This window comes from Anolis sagrei, chromosome 11 (assembly GCF_037176765.1).
Source record: "Anolis sagrei isolate rAnoSag1 chromosome 11, rAnoSag1.mat, whole genome shotgun sequence".
Taxonomy (NCBI): Eukaryota; Metazoa; Chordata; class Lepidosauria; order Squamata; family Dactyloidae; genus Anolis; species Anolis sagrei.
Window position 1 is genome coordinate 20,580,648 of NC_090031.1, and position 25,694 is coordinate 20,606,341.

Genomic DNA, 25,694 nt, shown 5'->3' on the forward strand with positions numbered 1-25,694 from the left:
TCGTTTCAGTCTATAATTCTCCTTCTTAGACTACTATTTCTTTTTTCTTCTTTTTTAAGTATTCATTGACTTCACTCCAGTCTGTTTCTTTTCTTCTGGTTTCTCTATTTTTCAGTAATAAGAAGGTGAGTTTATCCAAATTCCTAATATCTAATAATTTTATTATCCAATCTTTTGGAGTCGCTTCTTGTCTCCATACTTTAGTGTAGCACATTCTCGCGGCTGTTAGTGCCAAAAATAGTATTTTGTCTTTCATAGAATCATAGAATCAAAGAGTTGGAAGAGACCTCCTGGGCCATCCAGTCCAACCCCCTGCCAAGAAGCAGGAATATTGCATTCAAATCACCCCTGACAGATGGCCATCCAGCCTCTGCTTAAAAGCTTCCAAAGAAGGAGCCTCCACCACACTCCGGGGCAGAGAGTTCCACTGCTGAACGGCTCTCACAGTCAGGAAGTTCTTCCTCGTGTTCAGATGGAATCTCCTCTCTTGTAGTTTGAAGCCATTGTTCCGCGTCCTAGTCTCCAAGGAAGCAGAAAACAAGCTTGCTCCCTCCTCTCTGTGGCTTCCTCCTTATATAGGTTCCTGCCGTACATCCCTAGCAAAAATAACTCCAGTTTCAATGGTATCTGTATTTTTAACATGCTTTGAATTTTTTCATGGATCTTTCTTCAATTTTTTTTTTTTTTTTGCTTTTTTACACGTCCACATGTGGAAGAATGATCCTTCTTTACTCTTACATTTCCAGCATGTCGTATTCGTGTTATTGTAAGTTTTCCCTAATTTTTTTTTTGGGGGGGGGGGGTGTTAAATACCACCTTTGAGCTATTTTAACCCAGTTTTCTCTAAGCTCTATTGCTTGTGTAAACTTTAGTCTTTTCGTCCATATTTCCTTCCATTTTTCTTTTCCTATGGTTCTTCTTATGTTTTCATTCCATCGTCTCATATAGTTTTTCTCCTCTTTTGGTTCCAAATGCCATTCTAACAATTTTTTATATATCTTAGTTATCAACTTCTTATCTGTTTCCAAGGTACTATCCCAGAATTCATTACTTTGTGCAAAGCCTAATTTTTTATCCAATTTAAATTTCTCTTTGATTTGCCAATATTGTAACCATGATATTTTTTTGTCAATCAAGATTAATTCCTGCTGTTCTTTTATTTCTATTTCTCCTTGTTTATTCTTTAAAATTTCTTTATAAGTTGGCCAATTATTCCACTCTAGGCATTATTTTTGTTGGTACTTCATAACTGTAATTTTTTTTATTGTTATGAATTGTAATGTAAATATCTAATATGCAGGATGTATTTTCATTCATTGGGCCAAATTTGGCACACATACCTAATATACTGGTGGGGTTGGGGGGGGGGGTGATTTTGTCATTGGGGAGTTGTAGTTGCTGGGATTTATAGTTAACCTACAATCAAAGAGCATTCTGAATCCCACCAACGATGGAATTGAACCAAACTTGTCACACACAACTCTCATGACCAACAGAAATACTGGAAGGGTTTGGTGGGCACTGACCTTGAGTTTTGGAGTTGTAGTTCACCTACATTCAGAGAGTATCGTAGACTCAAACAATGATGGAACTCTCTGCCCCGGAGTGTGGTGGAGGCTCCTTCCTTGGAAGCTTTTAAACAGAGGCTGAATGGCCATCTGTCAGGGGCGATTTGAATGCAATATTCCTGCTTCTTGGCAGGGGGTTGGACTGGATGGCCCATGAGGTCTCTTCCAACTCTTTGATTCTATGATTCTATGATGAATCTGGGCCAAACTTGGCATACTCAATATACCCAAATGTTTGGGAAAAATAGATCTTGACATTTGGAAGTTGTAGTTCATCATCATCATCATCATCATCATCACCATCATCTTTAATTACTTATGAATCGCCCTCCATCCAAGATGGTCTACGCGATTTAGTTGCTCGGATTTATAGTTCACCTACAATCAAAGAGTATTCTGAACCCCACCAATGATTGAATTGGGCCAAACTTCCCACATAGAACCCCCATGACCAACAGACAATACAGTGTTTTCTGATGGTCTTTGGCGACCTCTCTGACACCCCCTCGCGACCCCCACGTTGAGAAAAACCTAGACCTAGATGTTTTGGTATTTGAGAGAGTACATCCAAAATGGTGCCACTTTAACATTCATTCATATGAAGCAAAGTCTAGCAATTTAATAGATCCACTCTTCTTGGGGTTAGAAATTAGATATATATGTTATTGCTAAACCTTCTATCTCATAAATAGTATACACTGTAGTCTTAAACACACATTGCCATTCCTGCATCTATTCCAACGTCATCTGTGTGCATTCAGAAGAAGACCTACAAGCCACTCTAAACACCTTTGCAGAAGCATACGAGAAGCTCAGCCTGTCATTGAACATCAAGAAAACCAAAGTGCTCTTCCGGCAGCCACCAGCCAATCCCTCTCCAATGCCAGAAATACAGCTTAATGGTGTAACATTAGGAAATGTTGACCATTTCTGCTCTCTCCACAAAGGTCAACATTGACAATGAAATACAACACCGCCTGAGCTCTGCGAGTGCAGCATTTTCCCGAATGAAGCAGAGTGTTTGAGGATCGGGACATCCGTAGAGATACCAAAGCGCTTGTTTATAAAACTATTCAATCAAATCATTTATTTCGGTTATAGACCAGCACACGAAATAGAAATCACATTTTCATACAAACTTGGTACGTTTAGTACGTTAAAAATAGAAATATAACTATTGAATCACAATGTGGGTGAGGGAGCGAAAGGGGAAACAGGGAAAAAACATACAATGCACAGATCCATCACCAAATTGTAGATTCAGGGAAGATGATTACTGGACACACAGTTAACTTTTGGGGCTAGTCATTCCCTGACGTATTTTGTATGCTGCTGCACAGAACTGGCACGGATATCCCTGTAGAACGGGCACTGAAGGGGCACATATTCTATTGTTTCTACATGACCCGGGTCACAGGAGCAGAGAAATTGCAGTACATGGAGGACTCCAGCCCTGGGGGAAGGTGTGCCTGCTTGTAGACTGCTTTTTTGTGTTTTTTGTTTGTTTTGTTTTGTTTGTTTGTTTGTTTTGTTACTTGAGCTCGCGCCCTCCATATGGGTAGTTTATCCTCACAACTCTGTGTGTTTATGAGTTCCCCGTAAATATCCTGCTCCTATTTTATCTCATTACACTTTTTAATTGTCTTATCTTTTACATGCGGCCTGCTCGTTGTTATCGTTATTGTGACTGTGCTTATTAGAATGTTATTTTATTACTTTTTTTGTAATTCTGATGATGTTGTTGTTGTTTGCTGTTTATGTTTTGAATTTAATGCTGTAATATGTTGTCCGGGCTTGGCCCCATGTAAGCCGCTCCGAATCCCCATCGGGGAGATGGTGGCGGGGTATAAATTTATTTATGTATTTATTTACAGCTTTTATATTCTGCCCTTCTCACCCTGCAGGGGACTCAGGGCGGATTACAGTGTACACATATATGGCAAACATTCAATGCCAATTTTTGACATACAAACATATACAGACATACACAGAGGCTATTTAACTTTTTTCTGGCCGCCAGGGGAGCTGTCGCTTTCATCGTCCATCTGCGATGCTGATGAAGCACTTCCACATTCCCCGCATGCTTCCCCGCTGGAATGCTTTGCTGGAGTCTTCTTTATGGCCTCATAAATCAGTTAATTTAGCCTCCCCAGACTTTTAAGGTGGTACCTAATTTTCCTACTTGACAGATGCAACTGTCTTGCAGGTTGCAAAGGTCGACAACAGGCTACACACAATTGGTTGGAAACCCACTCCAACCCGGGCTGGCATCGAACTCATGACCTTTCGGTCAGAGTGATCTTAATAACATAATAACAATAAATTAAGTTGTTTATTATTATTATTATTATTATTATTATTAAAAGGATCTTCCAGTAGCAGCTGATGGGAGAGCATGGCATCGAGCCAGGGTGAAAGCCCTTCAATGAATAGGAACCTCTAAGTTTGCTGAATATGCTATGGTCCTCCCAACCCTGCTACATGCCTGCGAAACATGGACTGTCTACAGACATCACATGCAACTCCTGGAACGATTCCATCAGCGTTGCCTCTGAAAAACCTTGCAAATCTCCTGGGAAGACAGTCGGACAAATGTAAGCATGCTGGAAGAAGCAAAGACCACCAGCACTGAAGCGATGGTCCTCCGCCATCAACTCGCTGGTCCGGCCACGTTGTCTAGATGCCCAACCACTGTCTCCCAAAGCAGTTGCTCTACTCCAAACTCAAGAACGGAAAACAGAATGTTGGAGGACAGGAAAAGAGATTGAAAGATGGGCTCAAAGCCAACCTTAAAAACTCTGGCATAGACACTGAGAACTGGGAAGCCCTGGCCCTTGAGCACTCCAGCTGGAGGTCAGCTGTGACCAGCAGTGCTGCAGAATTCGAGGAGGCACGAGTGGAGGGTGAAAGAGAGAAACGTGCCGCTCCGAGTCCCCATCGGGGAGATGGTGGCGGGGTATAAATAAAGTTTATTGTTATTATTATTGTTGTTGTTGTTGTTAAAGGGATCTTCCGGTAGCGGCCTTTGAGTACAGCTGATGGGAGAGCGTGGTATCGAGCCAGGGTGAAAGCCCTTTGATGAATAGGAAAAACTCTGGTATAGACACTGAGAACTGGGAAGCCCTGGCCCTTGAGCACTCCAGCTGGAGGTCAGCTGTGACCAGCAGTGCTGTAGAATTTGAAGAGGAACGAATGGAGGGTGAAAAAGAGAAACGTGCCAAGAGGAAGGCGCGTCTGGAAACCGATGACCTCACTGCAGGAGAACATGCAGGTCAAGAATAGGGCTCCACAGTCACCTACGTACCCACTACGAGCACACCGAACTTGGAAGGCAATCTTACTCGGTCAACAAAGGATCGCCTAAGTATCTATTCCAATAGCCGCAATTCCCTCCCCCATTTACCACTAGAGACCATCAAAATTCAAGTCTTACATTAGCAAAATGAGAACACATCATCAGTGCGCCTGATGCAGGAACACTGTATTGCTTAACAGCATGCTGATTTTTGATGGCTTGTACAACGAGCATTACTTTGCTAAAAGCACAATGTTCTTCAGCAAAGAGTGGCATTTGTTGATTTAGTCACAGGAAACACACTGTAAAAATCTCTCTCTACACACCATAAACACATGCCACATACATATTTGAAATTTCTCGAAGTTCTGTAGAAAAATACCCAAGGCAGAGAAATACCAGGCATATACGTGTATAAAAACCATTTCACCTGCACAATAAAACATCACTGCAGTTTGTACTCAGACCTCCAAAATGCCATAGGAAAAGGAATTCAGAGTATGCTGTGTTGTTGATCCACAGCGGAACGTACCTTGCCAAACTGTTCAAAGTATTGCTTTACATCTTCCACTACCGTATTAGCCGATAATCCACCTACAAATATTTTCTTTGTTCTTGTGACCATCTGTAAGAAATTAGAAAAAGAAAGAGAGAAAAGAGCATTAGTCCAGATTACTCCAAAACAATGCCTGTCATAGACGTATTTTTTCAGATGCGATCCTTAATCCAGTTAACAAAAATCTCTCTCTTTCCATGAAAAGGAATGTACATCCAATTCAATTACGCGAAACACGGCTGTTTGGTTAAGAGTGCTTTGATGGCTGGGCCGAGGCATTCACCAACCCTAATGCCCACTGGGTATTTCCTTTCAATAAGCATTTTCATTTTGAGAAGGCTTTCTCTCTCCAGTCATATAAAATAAAGATGTGGCAGCCAAGCATCAAATATTTCCTGCAGACTGACCATCATTATTTCATAGTCAAATCCTTGATGTCAACCACCTCCAACACTGTATCGGAACCCACACTCACACCTCAGCTCTGTACCAAAGACCTCAAGATGTAAATGTGGGCTTGCCTTTGGCTGATGAGATAGGGTTGTTGTTGTTGTTGTTGTTGTTGTGTGCTTTTGAGTCGTTATAGACTTAGGCTGACCCTGAGCAAGCACCGGGTAAATGACCTTGGAGGGCCGCATCCGGCCCCTGGGCCTTAGTTTGAGGACCCCTGACGTAGCGTCTTCCAAACTTTTGCTAACACACTTTATATATTACTATTATATATTGCTATATAATACAAAGGTAAAGGTAGTCCCCTGACATTAAGTCCAGTCATGTCTGACTCTGGGATGTGGTGCTCATCTCCATTTCTAAGCCAAAGAGACAGCGTTGTCTGTAGACACCTCCAAGGTCATGTGGCTGGCATGACTGCATGGAGCGCCGTTACCTTCCCCCTATTGATCTACTCACATTTGCATGCTTTTGAACTGCTAGGTTGGCAGAAGCTAGGGCTGAAAGTGGAAGCTCACGCCGCTCCCCGGAATCAAACCTGCGACCTTTCGATCAACAAGCTCAGCAGCTCAGTGCTTTAACCCACTGCGCCACCAGGGGCTCCCATATAATACATATATTATATTATATATATTATTGTTATATATACGACTATGTAATATGATGTTACTTTGGGATGGTACAACAGAAGCTTTCCGAAGCTCTAGGTGCTCTTACTGCCTATTACAGGGAAAACCAGCTGATCCCCAACCCATCTAAAACACAGACATGTGCCTTTCATCTCAAGAACAGAGAAGCATCCCAAGCTCTGAAGATCACCTGGGAAGGAATCCCACTGGAGCATTGCAGCGCACCCAAATACCTGGGAGTCACTCTGGACCGTGCTCTTACCTACAAGAAGCATTGCCTGAACATCAAGCAAAAAGTGGGTGCTAGAAACAATATCATACGAAAGCTGACTGGCACAACCTGGGGATCACAACCAGACACAGTGAATACATCTGCCCTTGTGCTAGGCTACTCTGCTGCTGAGTACGCATGCCCAGTGTGGAACACATCTCACCACACTAAAACAGTGGATGTGGCTCTTAATGAGACATGCCGCATTATCACGGGGTGTCTGCGCCCTACACCACTGGAGAAATTACACTGCTTAGCCGGTATTGCACCACCTGACATCCGCCGGGAAGTAGCAGCCAATAGTGAAAGGACCAAGGCAGAGACATCTCCAGCTCATCCCCTGTTTGGGTATCAGCCAGCACGCCAACGACTTAAATCTAGACATAGTTTTCTAAGATCTACAGAGACACTCGTTGGAACACCTCAGCAAGCGAGAGTCCAAAAGTGGCAGGCTCAAACCCAGAACCTCAACCAATGGCTGATACCAGATGAGAGACTCCCCCCTGGGCACACAGAGGACTGGGCGACTTGGAAGACTCTGAACAGACTGCGCTCTGGCACCACGAGATGCAGAGCCAACTTTCAGAAATGGGGCTACAAAGTGGAATCCACGACATGTGAGTGTGGAGAGGAGCAAACCACTGACCACCTGCTGCAATGCAACCTGAGCCCTGCCACATGCACAATGGAGGACCTTCTTGCGGCAACACCGGAAGCACTCCAAGTGGCCAGATACTGGTCAAAGGACATTTAATCAACTACCAAACTCACACATTTTGTATTCTGTATTTTGTATTTTTGTATCTTGTCTGTTTGTTTGCTTTGTTCTGTTAGAAATGTAATATAAATGACTGGTTGCTGATAACTTGATAAACAAATGATGTTACTATTATATATTACTATATTAAATAGACGCACAGAATAGAGTTCGAAGGGACTCTACCATGGTATTGGGGGAGAACAGACAGGAAGGAAGGAGGGAAGAAAGGAGGGAGGGAAAAGGGGAAGGAATGAAGGAGGGAAAGGGGGAAGAAAGGAAAGAAAGAAGGAGGGAGGGAAAGAAGGAAGGAGGGAAGGAGAGAAAGTAGAAAGGAAAGATAAAAGGGAAGAAAGGCAGGAAAGAGGTAAAGCAGAAAAGAAGGAGAAAAGGAAATAAAAAGTGAAAGAAGGAAGCAAACAGGGAGGGAAGAAAGGAGACAAAAGAAGTAGAGAAAGGGGGAGGGAAGGAAAGGAAGAGAGAAGGAAGGGTGAAACAAAAAAGCGAAAGAAGGCATGAAAGAGGTAGAGAAGGAAGAAAGGAGAGAAAGGGGAAGGGGAAGAAAAAGGGGGAAAGGAATAGATTCACATAGGTACTTCTACTTCAAAAATTCTTACTATAGGCCACAGCAATGCATGGCAGGGCACAGCTAGTCAACAATAAAATCAGTATAGAAACTTAATTATAACAATAATTTTCCTCTATGTTGAGAAGGAAAAAATAGGTTTGTCAATACGTGATCTCAATTTCTTCCATGACAAAAGTGATCTGCTCCACAGGTTTGTGGACAAAGAGTGAGAACAACTATTGAAAGTGCTGGAAAAATCCAACTGAGAATCTGAATTAACAGAACAGCTTAGGAACTGCTTGCAACAATTAGAAAAGAACTAAGGAGGGCGACTTGGTGCGCGACAGAAGGGTGCTTCCCTGCCGAAAAGCCGAGGCTGCTTCACTCTTCTGTTTCGAAGCTTCTAAAGGCAACTCTGCAGAGGCTCAGAGCCCATATCTATGGCTACACAAAGACATTCAAGAAGGTCGGATTTGCTTGTTCTAGGAGTATGCGGGAGATTGGGAAACAGCGCAAGGTGGAAAAGAGCAATAAAGAATTCACCTCAAATCACAGAAGAGTTGCATAGAAATCTTAACAGGTGTCAAAAACAACCCGGAGTGGCTTTTGGCCACAGCAACAAATGTGTTGTGACTTGCGCTGTGTGTGGGAGCATTCTGTGACTCTGAGGATCAATTAAAAACTAATTTTAGTGAGATTGTCTTGTGTGCAGCTTAGGCAGCTCGGAGTGGGAGGCATTCAAGAGAAGAAGCCAACAAGGGAGAAATTATTCTTTGGCTGCAAACACCGCTGCTGGAAGACATTAACTTGAACATGCAACACCTTACAACAGGGACCTGAACAGTTCCCCGAGTTTAACTGAGGATATTGTTCGCTGAGTCAAATGAGGGCATGCACAGGGCAAAGACTGAACTCCTTCAGTCCAGCACGAGATCTGCAAGCTCTTCAACTCCAAAATCTTCTGACGGGCACAAGAAAGGGGGCATAAAATGTGTTGCCACATTCCCACTATTTGAAGGGAATCAGACAATAGTCAACCCTCCATGTCCAGGGATTCTGTATCTACAGATTCAACTATCTGTGGCTTTAAAAGAAAGCAAATCTTGATTTTGCAATTTTATAGAAGTCAAAGGAGTGCGCGTTAAAGACCAAGGATCTGTGAAATATTTATTGCTCTTTGCTCTTTGATTGTAGGTGAACTGTAAATCCCAGTAACTACAACTCCCAAATGTCAAGGTCTATTTCCCCCAAACACCATCTGTGTTCATATTTGGGCATATGGAATATTCGTTCAAGTTTGGTCCAGATCTATCATTGTTTGAGTCCACAGTGCTCTCTGGATGTAGGTGAACTACAACTCCCAAACTCAAGGTCAATGCCCACCAAACCCTTCTAGTGTTTTCTGTTGGTCATGGGAGTTTTGTGTGCCACATTTGGTTCAATTCCATCATTGGTGGAGTTCAGAATGCTCTTTGATTGTAGGTGAACTATAAATCCCAGCAACTACAACTCCCAAATGACAAAATCAATTTTTTTGAGTGAAAGACACATATTGGGTTGTTAGGTGTATGCGGTCCAAATTTGGTGTCAATTGGCCCATTGGTTTTTGAGTTCTGTTAATCCCACAAATGAACAGAGAAGCCACTGAAATACACAAGCCTGTGGACAATTTCAACAGAAAGGAGGAAACCATGAAAATGAACAAAATCTGTCCACCAGTATTAAAAAACTCTAAAATTGCAACAGCAAAACAGCAGAGAGGAAACAAACAAGGACATCTAATCACCTCTCAACAAAAGTTTGCTCCAGGCACTGTCAGGCCATTATATGATAATCAAAGTGATCAGTTGAAACATTCACACCTAGCTCCAGCAGACAAAAGTCTCACCCTGGTCATTCCACAGATATATAACCCTTTTTTCCTAGTTCCAACAGACCTCACTACCTCTAAGGTTGCTTGCCATAGATGCAGGCGAAACGTCAGGAGAGAATGTCTCTGGACCATGGCCATATAGCCCAAAAAAACCTACAACAACCCAGTAATTCCGGCCATGAAAGCCTTCGGCATTACATTTTTATTTATATAGATTTCTACCCTGCTCTTCTCACCCCCGCAGGGGGACTCAGAGCGGCTAACAATGGCAACGATTCGATGCCGCGATAATTACAATTATAAAAGCAAAATAAAGTCATATAATATAATACATTAAAATAACATTAGTTATCCAATCATAAAGGCATTTCCATTATAACAACCGTCTGGTCCAATTCATTGTTCAGGTGCTGTGATATCCATTAGCCAAAAGCCTGGTTCCACAACCACGTCTTCAATTTTCTTCTGAAAGAAAGGAGGGAGGGCACCAATCTAATTTCGCTGGGAAGCGAATTCCACATGTGGGGGGTCACCACCGAAAAGGCCTGTCCCTCGTCACCACCAGCCGCATTTGCGAAGCTGGTGGGACAGAGAGCAGGGCCTCCCTGGCAAATCTTAGACTATGAGGCGGAACGTAGAGGGAGATACGTTCGGACAAGTAAGTTGGGCCGGAGTCGTATAGGGTTTTATAGGCCAAGACCAGCACTTGAATTGTGCTCAGAAATGGACTGACAGCCAGTGGAGTTGACCACAGCTACACTGCACCTATCCTAAAGACACTCTATTGGCTGATCATTCATTTCCGGTCAAAGTACAAGATGATGTATTGTTGAAGGCTTTCATAGAATCATAGCATCCTAGAGTTGGAAGAGACCTCATGGGCCATCCAGTCCAACCCCATTCTGCCAAGAAGCAGGAAAATTGCATTCAAAGCACCCCTGACAGATGGCTATCCAGCCTCTGGTTAAAAGCTTCCAAAGAAGGAGCCTTCACCACACTCCGAGGCAGAGAGTTCCACTGCTGAACAGCTCTCACAGTCAGGAAGTTCTTCCTAATGTTCAACCTCTGAGGATGCTTGCCATAGATGCAAGCGAAATGTCAGGAGAGAATGCTTCTAGAACATGGCCATATAGCCTGAAAAACCTACAAGAATCCAGTGATTCCAGCCATGAAAGCCTTTGACAATACCCTCAACAATGTTTTAATGCATCATCTTCAACTGTAGAGAAATGGGCGGAGGTGATAAACCTTGACTCCAAAAACCCAGCCCTGGTGTTGTTATGCCAGGACAACTGCCTGCATCAACAGGCTTAAAGTTCTGTTTTTACTGAAACGATTACAGCATTAAGTACCCATCTGTTTTACTCCTATCGTAACACTGGGAATGGAATCTGAATGCTAGGACAATGTGTGCCACTGGATAGAAAAGGCAGGGAAATGAAACATTGTTTTGAAGTTCTGTCCTAGTATCCTTTTCATTGCTTTTTTTGCTGTATGAAAAAGCCAAGACCAAAATGTTTCCTGAGATCACGACGTACCAATTTTGCTCAATTTTGGATGAAAATAAATGAAGGCCAAACTGTAATGAACCTGTATTATTTCAGTTCCCCGGTAACTATCGATCCCCTACCAGTACGTTTTTAGCAAGATCGTGGGCCAACCATCACCAATATGAAGATCTTCCTGAGTTTTCCATGTTCTCATCATCTTTAACTATTCAGATTCCAACACAGAATCATAGAATCAAAGAGTTGGAAGAGACCTCATGGGCCATCCAGTCCAACGCCCTGCCAAGAAGCAGGAATATTGCATTCAAATCACCCCCGACAGATTGCCATCCAGCCTCTGTTTAAAAGCTTCCAAAGAAGGAGCCTCCACCACACTCTGGGGCAGAGAGTTCCACTGCTGAATGGCTCTCACAGTCAGGAAGTACTTCCTCATGTTCAGATGGAATCTCCTCTCTTGTAGTTTGAAGCCATTGTTCCATTGCGTCCTAGTCTCCAAGGAAGCAGAAAACAAGCTTGCTCCCTCCTCCCTGTGGCTTCCTCTCACATATTTATACATGGCTATCATATCTTCTCTCAGCCTAAACATTCTTCAGGCTAAACATGCCCAGCTCCTTAAGCCGCTCCTCATAGGGCTTGTTCTCCAGACCCTTTATCATTTTAGTTGCCCTCCTCTGGACACATTCCAGCTTGTCAATATCTCTCTTGAATTGTGGTGCCCAGAATTGGACACAATATTCCAGGTGTGGTCTAACCAAAGCAGAATAGAGGGGTAGCATTACTTCCCTAGATCTAGACACTATGCTCCTATTGATGCAGGCCAAAATCCCATTGGCTTTTTTTGCCGCCACATCACATTGTTGGCTCATGTTTAACTTGTTGCCCACGAGGACTCCAAGATCTTTTTCACACGTACTGCTCTTGAGCCAGGCATTGTCCCCCATTCTGTATCTTTGCATTTCGTTTTTCCTGCCAAAGTGGAGTATCTTGCATTTGTCACTGTTGAACTTCATTTTGTTAGTTTTGGCCCATCTCTCTAATCTGTCAAGATCGTTTTGAATTCTGCTCCTGTCCTCTGGACTATTGGCTATCCCTCCCAATTTGGTGTCATCTGCAAACTTGATGATCATGCCTTCTAGCCCTTCATCTAAGTCATTAATAAAGATGTTGAACAGGACCGGGCCCAGGACAGAACCCTGCGGCACTCAACTCGTCACTTCTTTCCAAGATGAAGAGGAAGCATTGGTGAGCACTCATAGAATCATAGAATCAAAGAGTTGGAAGAGACCTCATGGGCCATCCAGTCCAACCCCCCGCCAAGAAGCAGGAATATTGCATTCAAATCACCCCTGACAAATGGCCATCCAGCCTCTGCTTAAAAGCTTCCAAAGAAGGAGCCTCCACCACACTCCGGGGCAGAGAGTTCGTCCATTTAACCAATTACAGATCCACCTCACCATAGTTGGATCCTGAGCATGTCCAGACAGCATTTCAAATATCACCCCCAGTGCCAGATTCAAGGCATGTGGCATTCAGCCTACTCTTGGAAGAAGCCTCAAAACCAGCACTTTCTTACTAAACAGACACTACTTTCACCCTCTGTGTTTTGGAATAGACGCTGGAGTGGGATGCTAGCAGGCATCATTGGGGAGCCAATAAAGAAACTGGGCACTGCAATCCAGTATGGATTTGCACTGTACCCTATTCAACCCCCACAAATTAAACTCCTGGAACAAATTAAACTCCTGTCCAATTTAAAATCCTGTTGAAAGATGGCTGGGGTGGAGACTGTTCCACTGAACTCCCATCCTCACCATCTTTCAGCAACTTAATGCACTCTCTTTTTAAATAAAATCACCTTAAAACCGAGCAGCATTAAAATTCAATTATTCCTCTTCTGGCTGCAATCCATGGCTCTACAATTGAGGTCCAAGCATATATTTTGCTGTAGAAAATTGTCATTTACAAATAAGAACTGGCTGAGGCAGCCTTGTAACTAAACCATTTGCAGGCCTGTCAGGGGCCTTTTGCACGCCAGCATTTGATTTAATATGGGGCCAAGCATTTGGTGTCATAGGGGGGGAAAGGGGGGAGGACAAGGGGAAGGAACAGGAGGCAATTTTGGGAGGCAATTATTCTAGGTAGAAAAAAAATGCAATTTGATATGCAATGTCTGGGAGGGGGAAGAAGAAGACAAGGAAGACAAGCAGTTCCTTTTCAGGAAGGGAAGAGGAAAAAAGATCACTTCGCTTCGGTGGCTCTGGCCAAAGAAATATTGGTAATGACAAGGAAATGCGCAGCAACAAGGTTTTAATGTTTGGAGATGCATTGCAAGGCAGGAAATTGTTTCAGAAGGCAGCTCTTGGGCGGAAAAAAAATAAAGCACAAAATTAAGTCTCACCATGGCAATCTGTGTTCTTCTGAAAAGACAGTACAATTGCTTTGTTACACATGTTCCCCTCCTTGAGAGAATACAAGTGATTTGTTGCCTTAGCAATTCTTGCCACCATACCAGGCTAAAGCAGATGTCATCACCCTCCGTCTCCCTCTGCACATGTTCCAACGCAGGTTCGCAGCTTGGGAGTGATCCTGGACTCAGCGCTGAGCCTGGAACCATAAGTCTCGGCGGTGGCCGGGAGAGCTTTTGCACAATTAAAACTTGTGCACCAGTTGCGCCCGTACCTTCGGAAGTCTGATCTGGCCACAGTGGTCCACGCTCTTGTTATATCCCGAATAGACTACTGCAACCCACTCTACGTGGGGTTGCCCTTGAAGACTGTTCGGAAACTTCAACTGGTCCAGCGAGCGGCAGCCAGATTACTCACCAGAGCATCATACAGGGAGCATCCCCCCCCCCCCCCCGCTGTGTCAGCTCCACTGGCTGCCGGTTCAGTTCCGAGCACAATTCAAGGTGCTGGTTTTGACAAACAAATCTGGTCCAGTATATCTGTCCGAATGTATCTCTCTCTACGTCCCACCCCGGAGTCTGAGATCATCTGGGAAGGCCCTGCTCTCGATCCCACCGCTATCACAACTGAGGTTGGTGGGGACGAGGAGCAGGGCCTTCTCGGTGGTGGCCCCTCACCTGTGGAACTCTCCCTCGGGAGAAATTAGGGCATCAACATCCCCCCTCTCCTTCAGGAGGAAAGTAAAGACGTGGTTGTGGGACCAGGCCTTTGGGCAATCTGACAACTAGATAAGGACAATCAAACGACTAGGACTGACAGGACTGACAATGTGGAATTGGAATTTGGACTATGAGATACGCTGACCGTCTATGACAGTGGTTCTCAACCTTCCTAATGCCGCGACCCCTTAGTACAGGTCCTCATGTTGTGGTGACCCCCAACCATAACGTTATTTTTGTTGCTACTTCATAATTGTAATTTTGCTCCTGTTATAAATTGTAATGTAAATATCTGATATGCAGGATGTATTTTCAGTCACTGGACTAAATTTGGCACAAATACCTGATACGCCCCAAATTTGAATACTGGTGGGGTTGAGAGTGATTGATTTTGTCATTTGGTAATGCTGGAGTTGCTGGGATTTATAGTTGACCTAAAATCAAAGAGCCTTCTGAACTCCATGAATGATGGAATTGAATCAAACATGGCACACAGAATTCCCATGACCAAGAGAAAATACTGGGAAGGTCTGGTGGACATTGACTTTGAATTTTTGGAGTTGTAGTTCACCTACATTCAGAGAACACCGTGGACTCAAGCAATGATGGATCTGGATCAAACTTGGCACAAATACTCAATATGTCCAAATGTGAACACTGGTAGAGTTTGGAGAAAATAGACCTTGCCATTTGGGAGTTGTAGTTGTTGGGATTTATAGTTCACCCACAATGAAATAGCATTCTGAACCCCACCAATGATAGAATTGGACCAAACATTTCACACAGAACCCCCATGACCAACAGAAAATACTATGTTTTCTGATGATCTTTGGCGACCCCTCTGACACCCCCTCGCGACCCCCACAGGGGTCCCGACCCCCAGGATGAGAAACACTGGTCTATGAGGTTTGTATCGTTTTATTGGTTTTAGGGTTGTAATGCAGGAATTGTTGTTTAACTGTTCAACTGTTTAATTGATTTTATTTTGTTTTACTACTGTTATGTGATGCTGGCATCGAATTGTGCCTTTGTAAGCCGCCCTGAGCCCCCTTCGGGGTGAGAAGGGCGGGGTAGAAGAAACTGGAATAAATAAATGAATAAATAAAACATATCAGAGATAAAATACGGGACACGCGTGGCCAACCAAAATCAGACAGTGGCCAAAATGACCAAAGTTATTAAAGAAGCCATGAGAGGCGGCAGCTGTTTGCTTTTGCCTCCAGAGTATTCAGAGAAGGAAAATATTCTTATTTATTTATTTACAGCAGGGGTCCTGTGCCGTCACACCCAGACACTATAAAGTTAAAACTAAGATGTGCTTCTCTCTTTATCCGGGTGAACTGCAAGTGCCTTACTTAGAAACTTCGAATTCCCAGAAACTGAGGCCAATCCCATCAAACAGAACATTTATTTCTCAAAGTCCTTGACAGACTTGACACAGCTTGATGAAGTTACAAACACAAACAGTCAACTTGTGAAACCATATAGATTTTCTTTCCTTCCCTTTTCCTTCAGCTGCCGAGTTAACTTTCCCCAACAGTAGAAAAATCCTGGGATCTTTTACCCTAACCCTGAGCTGCTATCTTTTACAAAGAACAGGTCTTCCCCCGTCCAAGCTCAAGGTTAGTTTGGGGATGACGTAATGGAGCCTCTCCCAATGGCAGAGAAATCCTGAGATACTCTCTGCCCCAGCGCTGAGCTGCTATCTTTTAGAATCATAGAATCAAAGAGTTGGAAGAGACCTCATGGGCCATCCAGTCCAACCCCCTGCCAAGAAGCAGGAATATTGCATTCAAATCACCCCTGACAGATGACCATCCGGCCTCTGTTTAAAAGCTTCTAAAGAAGGAGCCTCCACCACACTCCGGGGCAGAGAGTTCCACTGCTGAACATATATTTGGGTGTCATCAGCATACTGGTAATACTGTGTCCCATGCTTATGGATGATCTCTCCCAGTGGCTTCATGTAAATATTAAAGAGCATTGGAGATAGAATGTGATAGAGCATTGGGGATAGAAAGTACAAAGTGATCTGAAGGTAGAAACACGCATGTAGATATAACATGTAGCATACCTGGATTTCAGTAAGGCCTTCGACAAGGTCCCCCATGACCTTCTGGCAAGGAAACTAGTCCAATGTGGGCTAGGCAAAACTATGGTGAGGTGGATCTGTAATTGGTTAAGTGGACGAACACAGAGAGTGCTCACTAATGCTTCCTCTTCATCTTGGAAAGAAGTGACGAACGGAGTGCCGCAGGGTTCTGTCCTGGGCCCGGTCCTGTTCAACATCTTTATTAACGACTTAGATGAAGGGCTAGAAGGCATGATCATCAAGTTTGCAGACGACACCAAATTGGGAGGGAGAGCCAATAATCCAGAGGACAGGAGCAGAATTCAAAACGATATTCACAGATTAGAGAGATGGGCCAAAACTAACAAAATGAAGTTCAATAGTGACAAATGCAAGATACTCCACTTTGGCAGAAAAAATGAAATGCAAAGATACAGAATGGGGGACAATGCCTGGCTTGAGAGCAGTACGTGTGAAAAAGATCTTGGGAGTCCTCGTGGACAACAAGTTAAACATGAGCCAACAATGTGATGCGGCGGCAAAAAAAGCCAATGGGATTTTGGCCTGCATCAATAGGAGCATAGTGTCTAGATCTAAGTAAGTAATGCTACCCCTCTATTCTGCTTTGGTTAGACCACATCTGGAATATTGTGTCCAATTCTGGGCACCACAATTCAAGAGAGATATTGACAAGCTGGAATGTGTCCAGAGGAGGGCGACTAAATTGATCAAGGGTCTGGAGAACAAGCCCTATGAGGAGCGGCTTAGGGAACTGGGCATGTTTAGCCTGAAGAAGAGAAGGCTGAGAGGAGATATGATAGCCATGTATAAATATGTGAGAGGAAGCCACAGGGAGGAGGGAGCAAGCTTGTTTTCTGCTTCCTTGGAGACTAGGACGCGGAACAATGGCTTCAAACTACAAGAGAGGAGATTCCATCTGAACATTAGGAAGAACTTCCTGACTGTGAGAGCCGTTCAGCAGTGGAACTCTCTGCCCCGGAGTGTGGTGGAGGCTCCTTCTTTGGAAGCTTTTAAGCAGAGGCTGGATGGCCATTTGTCAGGGGTGATTTTAATGCAATGTTCCTGCTTCTTGGCAGAGGGTTGGACTGGATGGCCCATGAGGTCTCTTCCAACTCTTTGATTCTATGATTCTAGGAACACTGCAGTCTTCCAACTAGACCATCCAGAAAAGGGAAATGAGAGGAAAGAGAGAACCCCAAGGACTTCAGAGCTTGAAGGACACGAGGGTGGGAAATCTTGGGAACTGGTGGCATCTCTTCTCTGTAAAGCATGACACTCACATGGCCTTCTCTTCCCAGGCGCTTCAGTTTGACAGGGCTTGTCTGGAGAACTAAAAAGGTGGAAAGTGCTTTAATCTGCATCACAAATTGCTGAAATTAATTGAAACTTCAGAGAAAACTAATTAGACCCAAAGCTAAAAATGTTCCTCAGAGTGCCTTCCCTCCATGCAGATCATAAATATACAGATAGTTAGATAGATATTAGTGGGAAATATTCTGCTTCATTCACCTAATCTCTAGTTTTGACATTTCATCATTCATGGGTGCTTGTATCTTCTAAAATTTATAAGAGTTGGGCGGGAGAAGGAAGGTAGCTGAAATCACTATCTCTCTATATGTGCCAAGTTACATTTCATAACCCACTGTGCTTTGCATTCAGAATGCAACTGTTTGGTTGATAAAAACACAAGTTGTCTAATGAGGAAAGTGAACTTGTAACCAAACTCCTGGAATTGCAGAACCAACTCCAAGCACAACATCATCCAAAAGGAAGGGGCCTGATGTCGACTAAAAACTTGGCAGAAATCAAAAGGTTGTGATCAGTAAAATATATATAATTCTGTTTGCAACATTGTGAGTGCTTAGTCCTAGTCTCCAACCAGGACCCAGTGATATACTTCCACTGGAGCTTGCTGCTTACCCCATAATTTGTAGCATCCCTTTCTCCTGGTAGCTTTGAGTCCCCTTCGAGGGAAATAAGGCAGGGTATAAATTGTTGGAAATAGTAATCTTCTTCAATTCTCCACTAGTAATTTATTCTGTTTGCTTACTCTATTGCATATGCGTGTTTTGGTATGCAGCTTTCCCCTTACTCTATGTTTCTTGAAGTTGTGGGAGGGGCTGAGGACTACATGATCAGATCTGAGACTGCTCAAAGCTCAGCCTCCATTTTAGAGGTCAAACTCCATTAGACTTTCAGACTGAAAAGCCACTGGAGTGTTAAGAGCAAAGTCATGTTGCTCTTGATGCATGTTTTGGTATGCAGCTTTCCCTTTAGTCTATGTTTCTTGAGGTTGTGGGGGAGGCTCAGAACTATATGATCAGATCTGAGACTGCTCAAAGCTCAGACTCCATTTTAGAGGTCAAACTCCATTAGACACTCAGATTGAAAAGGCACTATGTAGATTTTGAACTGTAAGAGCAAACTCATGTTGCTCTTGATACATGTTTTGGTATGCAGCTTTCCCTTTATGTTTCTTGAGGTTGTGGGAGGGGCTGAGGACATGAATAGATCTGAGACGGCTCAAAGCTCAGACTCCATTTTTAGAGGTCAAACTTCATTAGACTCTCAGACTGAAAAGGCACTATGTAGACTTTGGACTGTTAAGAGCAAACTCATGTTGCTCTTGATGCATATTTTGGTATGCAGCTTTCCCTTTACTCTACGTTTCTTAAGATTGTGGGAGGGGCTGAGGACCACATGATCAGATCTGAGACTGCTCAAAGCTCAGACTCCATTTTTAGAGGTCAAACTACAATAGACACTCGGATTGAAAAGGCACTATGTAGATTTTGGACTGTTATGAGCAAACTCATGTTGCTCTTGATACATGTTTTGGTATGCAGCTTTCTCTTTATGTTTCTTGAGGTTGTGGGAGGGGCTGAGGACATGAATAGATCTGAGACTGCTCAAAGATCAGACTCCATTTTTAGAGGTCAAACTCCATTAGACTCTCAGACTGCAAAGGCACTATGTAGACTCTGGACTGTTAAGAGCAAACTCATGTTGCTCTTGATGCATATTTTGGTATGCAGCTTTCCCTTTACTCTACGTTTCTTAAGATTGTGGGAGGGGCTGAGGACCACATGATCAGATCTGAGACTGCTCAAAGCTCAGACTCCATTTTTAGAGGTCAAACTACAATAGACACTCAGATTGAAAAGACACTATGTAGACTTTGGACTCTTAAGAGCAAATTCATGTTGTTCTTGATGATAAGAAAGATGCCCTGTGTTATCTGCACAGAGAAACTACTTCAAATCCTATCTGTAACTAGATTGACAAGTTATGTCCCTGCATGCTGAATACATGAATATTGTGAGTAAGCCAAATATGTTACTTCTAATGAAATCTACCTTATTTTTGTCTCTTGAGAGCATGATATAGAAACAAAATATTTTACGGGAGAGTAGATGAATTTTTGGGCAACTGAAACAAAAGACTTCTGAAGAACTGCTATATTTTGTGCATTGTGCAGTTCAGAGACAACTAGGCTATCAGTCTAACAATTGGAATCAAATTGCCTTGCATAAATAAGTACATGAAGGGAAGATTTTGCTCCAACAACTTTTTAGGCTCTTCTCTGCAAGATCATACTTTTACAAAAGGTTATGATTTTCAAATGATTGTGAATGCCATTATTCTCCGAAAATGTTATGGAGATTCTGGTTTTCCAAAAGGTTATGATCTCTAAAAGGTCATGCCTTTCCAAAATAAATAAACAGAAGCCCAGTGGGTTTCGATGGCTGAGTGGGAATACAAACTCTTATCTTCTGGAGTCATTGCAAACATGTAATCATAGAATCATGGAATTGTAGAGTTGGAAGAGACCACATGAGCCATCCAGTCAACCTTCTGTCATGCACTAAAAGCACAAAGCACTCCCAACAAATGGCTATCCAGCCTCTGTCTAAAAAGCCTCTAAGGAAGGAGTCCCCACTGGACTCTGAGGCAGTGAGTTCCACTAATGAACAGCTCTTCTTATGATCAGGAAGTATCTTCATCGCTATGATACTTCACCTTGTTGATGGGAAGATTCCACCGGAGTGGAAATCATCTATCGGACAGATGGCAAGCTATTTAACCTCAGCAGACTGAAAGCCAAAACCAAGGTTACAACATCTATTATAGAACTCTAGTATGCTGATGACAACGTCGTCTGTGCGCATTCAGAAGAAGGCCTACAAGCTACTCTAAACACTTTCGCAGAAGCATACGAGAAGCTCAGCCTCTCATTGAACATTGAGAAAACCAAAGTACTCTTTTAGCAGTCGCCAGCCAATCCCTCTACAATGCCAGAAATACAGATTAATGGCGTAACATTAGAAAACATTTCCGCTCCCTTGGCAGCCACCTCTCCACAAAAATCAACTTTGACACTGAAATACAACACCACCTGAGCTCTGCGAGTGCAGCATTTTCCCAAATGAAGCAGAGAGTGTTTGAGGACCGGACATCTGTAGGGATACCAAGGTGCTTGTTTATAAAGCTATTGTCCTCCCAACCCTGCGATATGCCTGCGAGATGTGGACAGTCTACAGACGTCACATGCAACTCCTGGAACGATTCCATCAGCACTGCCTCCGGAAAATCCTGCAAATCTCTTGGGAAGACAAGCAGACAAATGCCAGACAAATGTTGGAAGAAGCAAAGACCACCAGCATTGAAGCAATGGTCCTCCGCCATCAATTCCGCTGGACCGGCCATGTTGTTCAGATGCCCGACCACCGTCTCCCAAAACAGTTGCTCTACTCCGAACTCAAGAACGGAAAATGGAACGTTGGAGGACAGGAAAAGGGATTGAAAGACAGGCTCAAAGCCAACCTTAAAAACTCTGGCATAGACACTGAGAACTAGGAAGTCCTGGCCCTTGAGCGCTCCAGCTGGAGGTCAGCTGTGACCAGTGCTGTGGAGTTTGAAGAGGCATGAATGGAGGGCGGAAGAGAGAAACGTGCCAAGTGGAAGGCGCGTCAAGCCAACCCTGACCAGGGCTGCCGATGCAGATCAAGAATTGGGCTCCACAGTCACCTACGGACCCGACAGAATACTGACCTTGGAGGACAATCATCCTCGGACTACGAGAGATCATAGAATCATAGAATCAAAGAGTTGGAAGAGACCTCATGGGACATCAAGTCCAACCCCCTGCTAAGAAGCAGGAATATTGCATTCAAATCACCCCTGACAGATGGCCATCCAGCCCCTGTTTAAAAGCTTCCAAAGAAGGAACCTCCACCACACTCTGGGGCAGAGAGTTCCACTGCTGAATGGCTCTCACAGTCAAGTTCTTCCTCATGTTCAAATGGAATCTCCTTTCTTGTAGTTTGAAGCCATTGTTCCGTGTCCTAGTCTCCAAGGAAGCAGAAAACAAGCTTGCTCCCTCCTCCCTGTGGCTTCCTCTCACATATTTATACATGGCCTAAGTAAGATCAGGAAGTTCTTCCTAATGTTTAGGTGGAATCTCCATTCCTGTTATTTGAACCCATGGTTCCATTGAGTCCTAGTCTCCAGGGCTGCTCCCTCTTTTACACAATGGATTTTTAGACAACAGAGGACGACGCTATAGCCAATCTAGAGCAAATTAATGTGGGTGGCCTCCTATATAACAATAACGACATTCATATTCAACTAGCTCTGTTTGACCAGATTTGGTCTTCTCTGGTGGAATCAAAGGGTCTCCCATTCTGAGCAGTGTGTTAACACAACCTTAATTCCCGAAGCCCTTATAAAATTGAGAGAACACATCACCGTGCCATTCGGGCCAATTTGCCAAATAACAAAAGATTGCTCACGTAACCTTGGTGTCACTTACAAAATAAGCAAATAGCAATTAAAATGTGTCCATAATTACTAAAGACTACAATTACAAACCAATTTGAACTGCAGAAGTGAAGAAGCTAATCGCTGGCAAACAAGCTGGGCTGAACGTTTGATTTACGCTCCCGTTGATCATAGCAATCTCAGGTACAAATCAAATGCCCACTAAAAAGACATAGAATGCTAGAAAAGATTAACACTATTCTGCTATAAAAACACATAATTTAAGAGGATAAAACACAACACACAAAATAATTTCGCAGTTCAGTTTGATGTGTGAAAATATATATTTTAACTATTAAAAGGCATACTTCCATATATACTTTTTCTGGTTTTCCTTTTACAAATCATAGAATCATAGAATCAAAGAGTTGGAAGAGACCTCATGGACCATCCAGTCCAACCCCATTCTGCCAAGAAGCAGGAATATTGCATTTAAATCACCCCTGACAGATGGCCATCCAGCCCGTTTAAAAGCTTCCAAAGAAGGTTGTTATTTTTTTTAACGTAATTCCAACTGCTTGTTCACCTTGATATGGTTAAGGATATTATATGAAGACACCTCCAAGGTCATGTGGCCGGCATGACTGCATGGAGCGCCGTTACCTTCCTGCTGGAGCGGTACCTATTGATCTACTCACATTTGCATGTTTTCTGAAACATGACTAAAAATATATCATGGCTAAATTATTACCAAATATATCAAGATTATAAAGAAGATGCAAAAGTAGGTTTTAATCAGACCCAGGGAATATGGGAGAGGATATTAGGAAAACCAAAAAAAATGATTAAAATACTTTACCAACAATTATTGGCTTGGGATACAGAAGAGGAGCAAGTTAAAATTTGTCAAGTAAAATGGGCAAAAGATGTAGGCCACAGTATAATGATAAGAGAATGGGAAGAAATCTGGAACCATAAATTGAAATATGTTGAAGCCAGTGATCTACGTGAGAACTGGTACAAGATGTTCTACAGATGGCACTACACACGAGAAAAATTGGCAAAATTTAACAAAACTATAACAAATAAATGCTGGAAGTGCAGAAGGGAAATTGGGACTTTTTATCACCAATGGTGGGCATGTAAAAAAATAAAAAAGTTCTGGAAGGATATACACCAAGCCTCTCACAAAATCCTGAAGACCAGCTTCCCACAAGCTCCAGAAACATATCTATTGGGAATTATAAACACAAAAATCGATAAGAATCAGGATAAGGTACTTTTTCTACTTAGCACCGCTGAAAGATTAGTCCTGGCCAGAGTCTGGAAATCAAAAGAAATTCCAAGCCTAGAAGATTGGATCCTAAAGGTCTTAGATATCATCCAAATGGACTGCCTCTCACAAAGACTGAAACAAACAAACAAAAGAACAAACTGGATAGGATTCAAAGACTTTATCAGAACAAGGGGGATCCCATTACAAATAGATCTGTCTTGCATCTAAACTATGAACTCTAATAGAATTACGGTTGGCAGAACAACAGAAGGATACGAGATGAAGACTTCTGGAAGATTTTTGGGAAGTCGCGACACCCACCCCCCCAACCCTTCATCCCCCCCCCCAACCCTACCCCAACCACAGCCCCTTACCCTTTCCCTCCCCCCTCCCCTTACCGCACCCTTGGACACACTTTTCTGTATATACACGAAAACTCAATAAAAATTATTTTAAAAAAACAAACATTTGCATGTTTTCGAACTGCTAGGTTGGCAGAAGCTAGGGCTGACAGCGGAAGCTCACACTGCTCCCCGGAATCGAACCTGCGACCTTTCAATGAACAAGCTCAGCAGCTCAGTGCTTTAACCCACCGGGGGAGATGGTAGCGGGGTACAAATAAAGTGTTGTTATTATTGTCTACAACGACCCCAAGATATTTTTCACACGTACTGCTTTTGAGCCAGGCATCGTCCCCCATTTATTTATTTCCGACATTTATATGCTGCCCTTCTCACCCCGAAGGGGACTCAGAGTGACTTACAAAGTATATATACATACAATATATTATATTATTAGCATAGTACAATATCAGTTTTAAATATTGCTATATCGTACTATACCCATTATATTGTAATATTATTAGTAATATTACATGTAATATAAATATATAATTATAATATCATATTATTATTAGTAGTAGTATTATATTGCATTACAATTATAATATTATTCTTGTAGGTTCTTGTGGGTTTTTTCGGGCTATAGAGCCATGTTCTAGAGGCATTTCTCCTGACGTTTCGCCTGCATCTATGGCAAGCATCCTCAGAGGTAGTGAGGTCTGTTGGAATTAGGACAATGGGTTTATATATCTGTGGAATGGCTGGGGTGGGGCACAGAGCTCTTCTCTGCTGGAGCTAGGTGTGAATGTTTCAACTGACCACCTTCATTAGCATTTGAAGGCCTGGCTGAGCCTGGGAAAATCTCTTGCTGAGAGGTGTTAAGATGTGCCTGGTTGTTTCCTCTCTGTTATTCTTGTAGTTTGAAGCCAGTGTTCCATTGCGCCGTACTCTCCAGGGCACGACAGTGCTGTTTGTGAAAGAATGGTGGAAGGAAGGAAGGAAGGAAGGAAGGAAGGAAGGAAGGAAGGAAGGAAGGAAGGAAGGAAGGAAGGGAAGGAATAAAAGAATGAGGCAAGGAATGATGGTAAGAAGGCAGGCAGGTGGAAGCCTAACTCGGGGGCCTTTCTGAGTGCTCATCGGGATCTCTTCAGATGAAAGCTCATCTTTGTGGAAAAAACCAATTGGAGTGTTGCACAGACATCGGCTTCTCTGGGGCGATTAAGGGAAGACTTGCTCATCAGCAGCTGATTGCTACGAGCATCTGTATTATGCAGATGAAATTAATCAAGGCTAAGGGTTAAAGTTTTTCCATTTGTTCAGGTTTGGTTTTTTCCCCCTTCTTTTTAAAGAAATCAGCTGGAGTAGTTTGGCGGGGAGGTAAATTGCTTTAAACGTCGTCGTCGTTATTTCCCTTCCCATCGCCTTCCTGCCTTCTTCCCTTCCCTTGGTAAGTTTCCCAGGCTTAGAAGAGGATCTGAACTCTTTGCAAGAGGAAGGCTGGCATGGCTGATTGGAGGGAGGCATTGTGCCGCCCTGATTGGCCTGTGCCGCTTTCATGATTAGAAGCAGCTGGAAGCGGAGTGGCTCCGGGTGCCACACTCCTCCAGCTCACCAAGGCTTTTGCTT

At 43.2% G+C, this 25,694-nt stretch overlaps 1 protein-coding gene across 18 annotated transcripts in view; it reads right to left on the bottom strand.

Moving 5' to 3' along the window:
- The window catches only part of MSI2 (musashi RNA binding protein 2), an 819,550-nt gene that overhangs the window by 570,122 nt on the left and 223,734 nt on the right, over positions 1-25,694 (bottom strand). For all 18 annotated transcript variants that reach the window (XM_067472006.1, XM_060757066.2, XM_060757071.2 and 15 more), the window contains exon 6: positions 5,396-5,488. In XM_067472006.1, the coding sequence (XP_067328107.1) occupies positions 5,396-5,488 (93 nt within the window). The remainder of the gene's footprint in view (positions 1-5,395; positions 5,489-25,694) is intronic.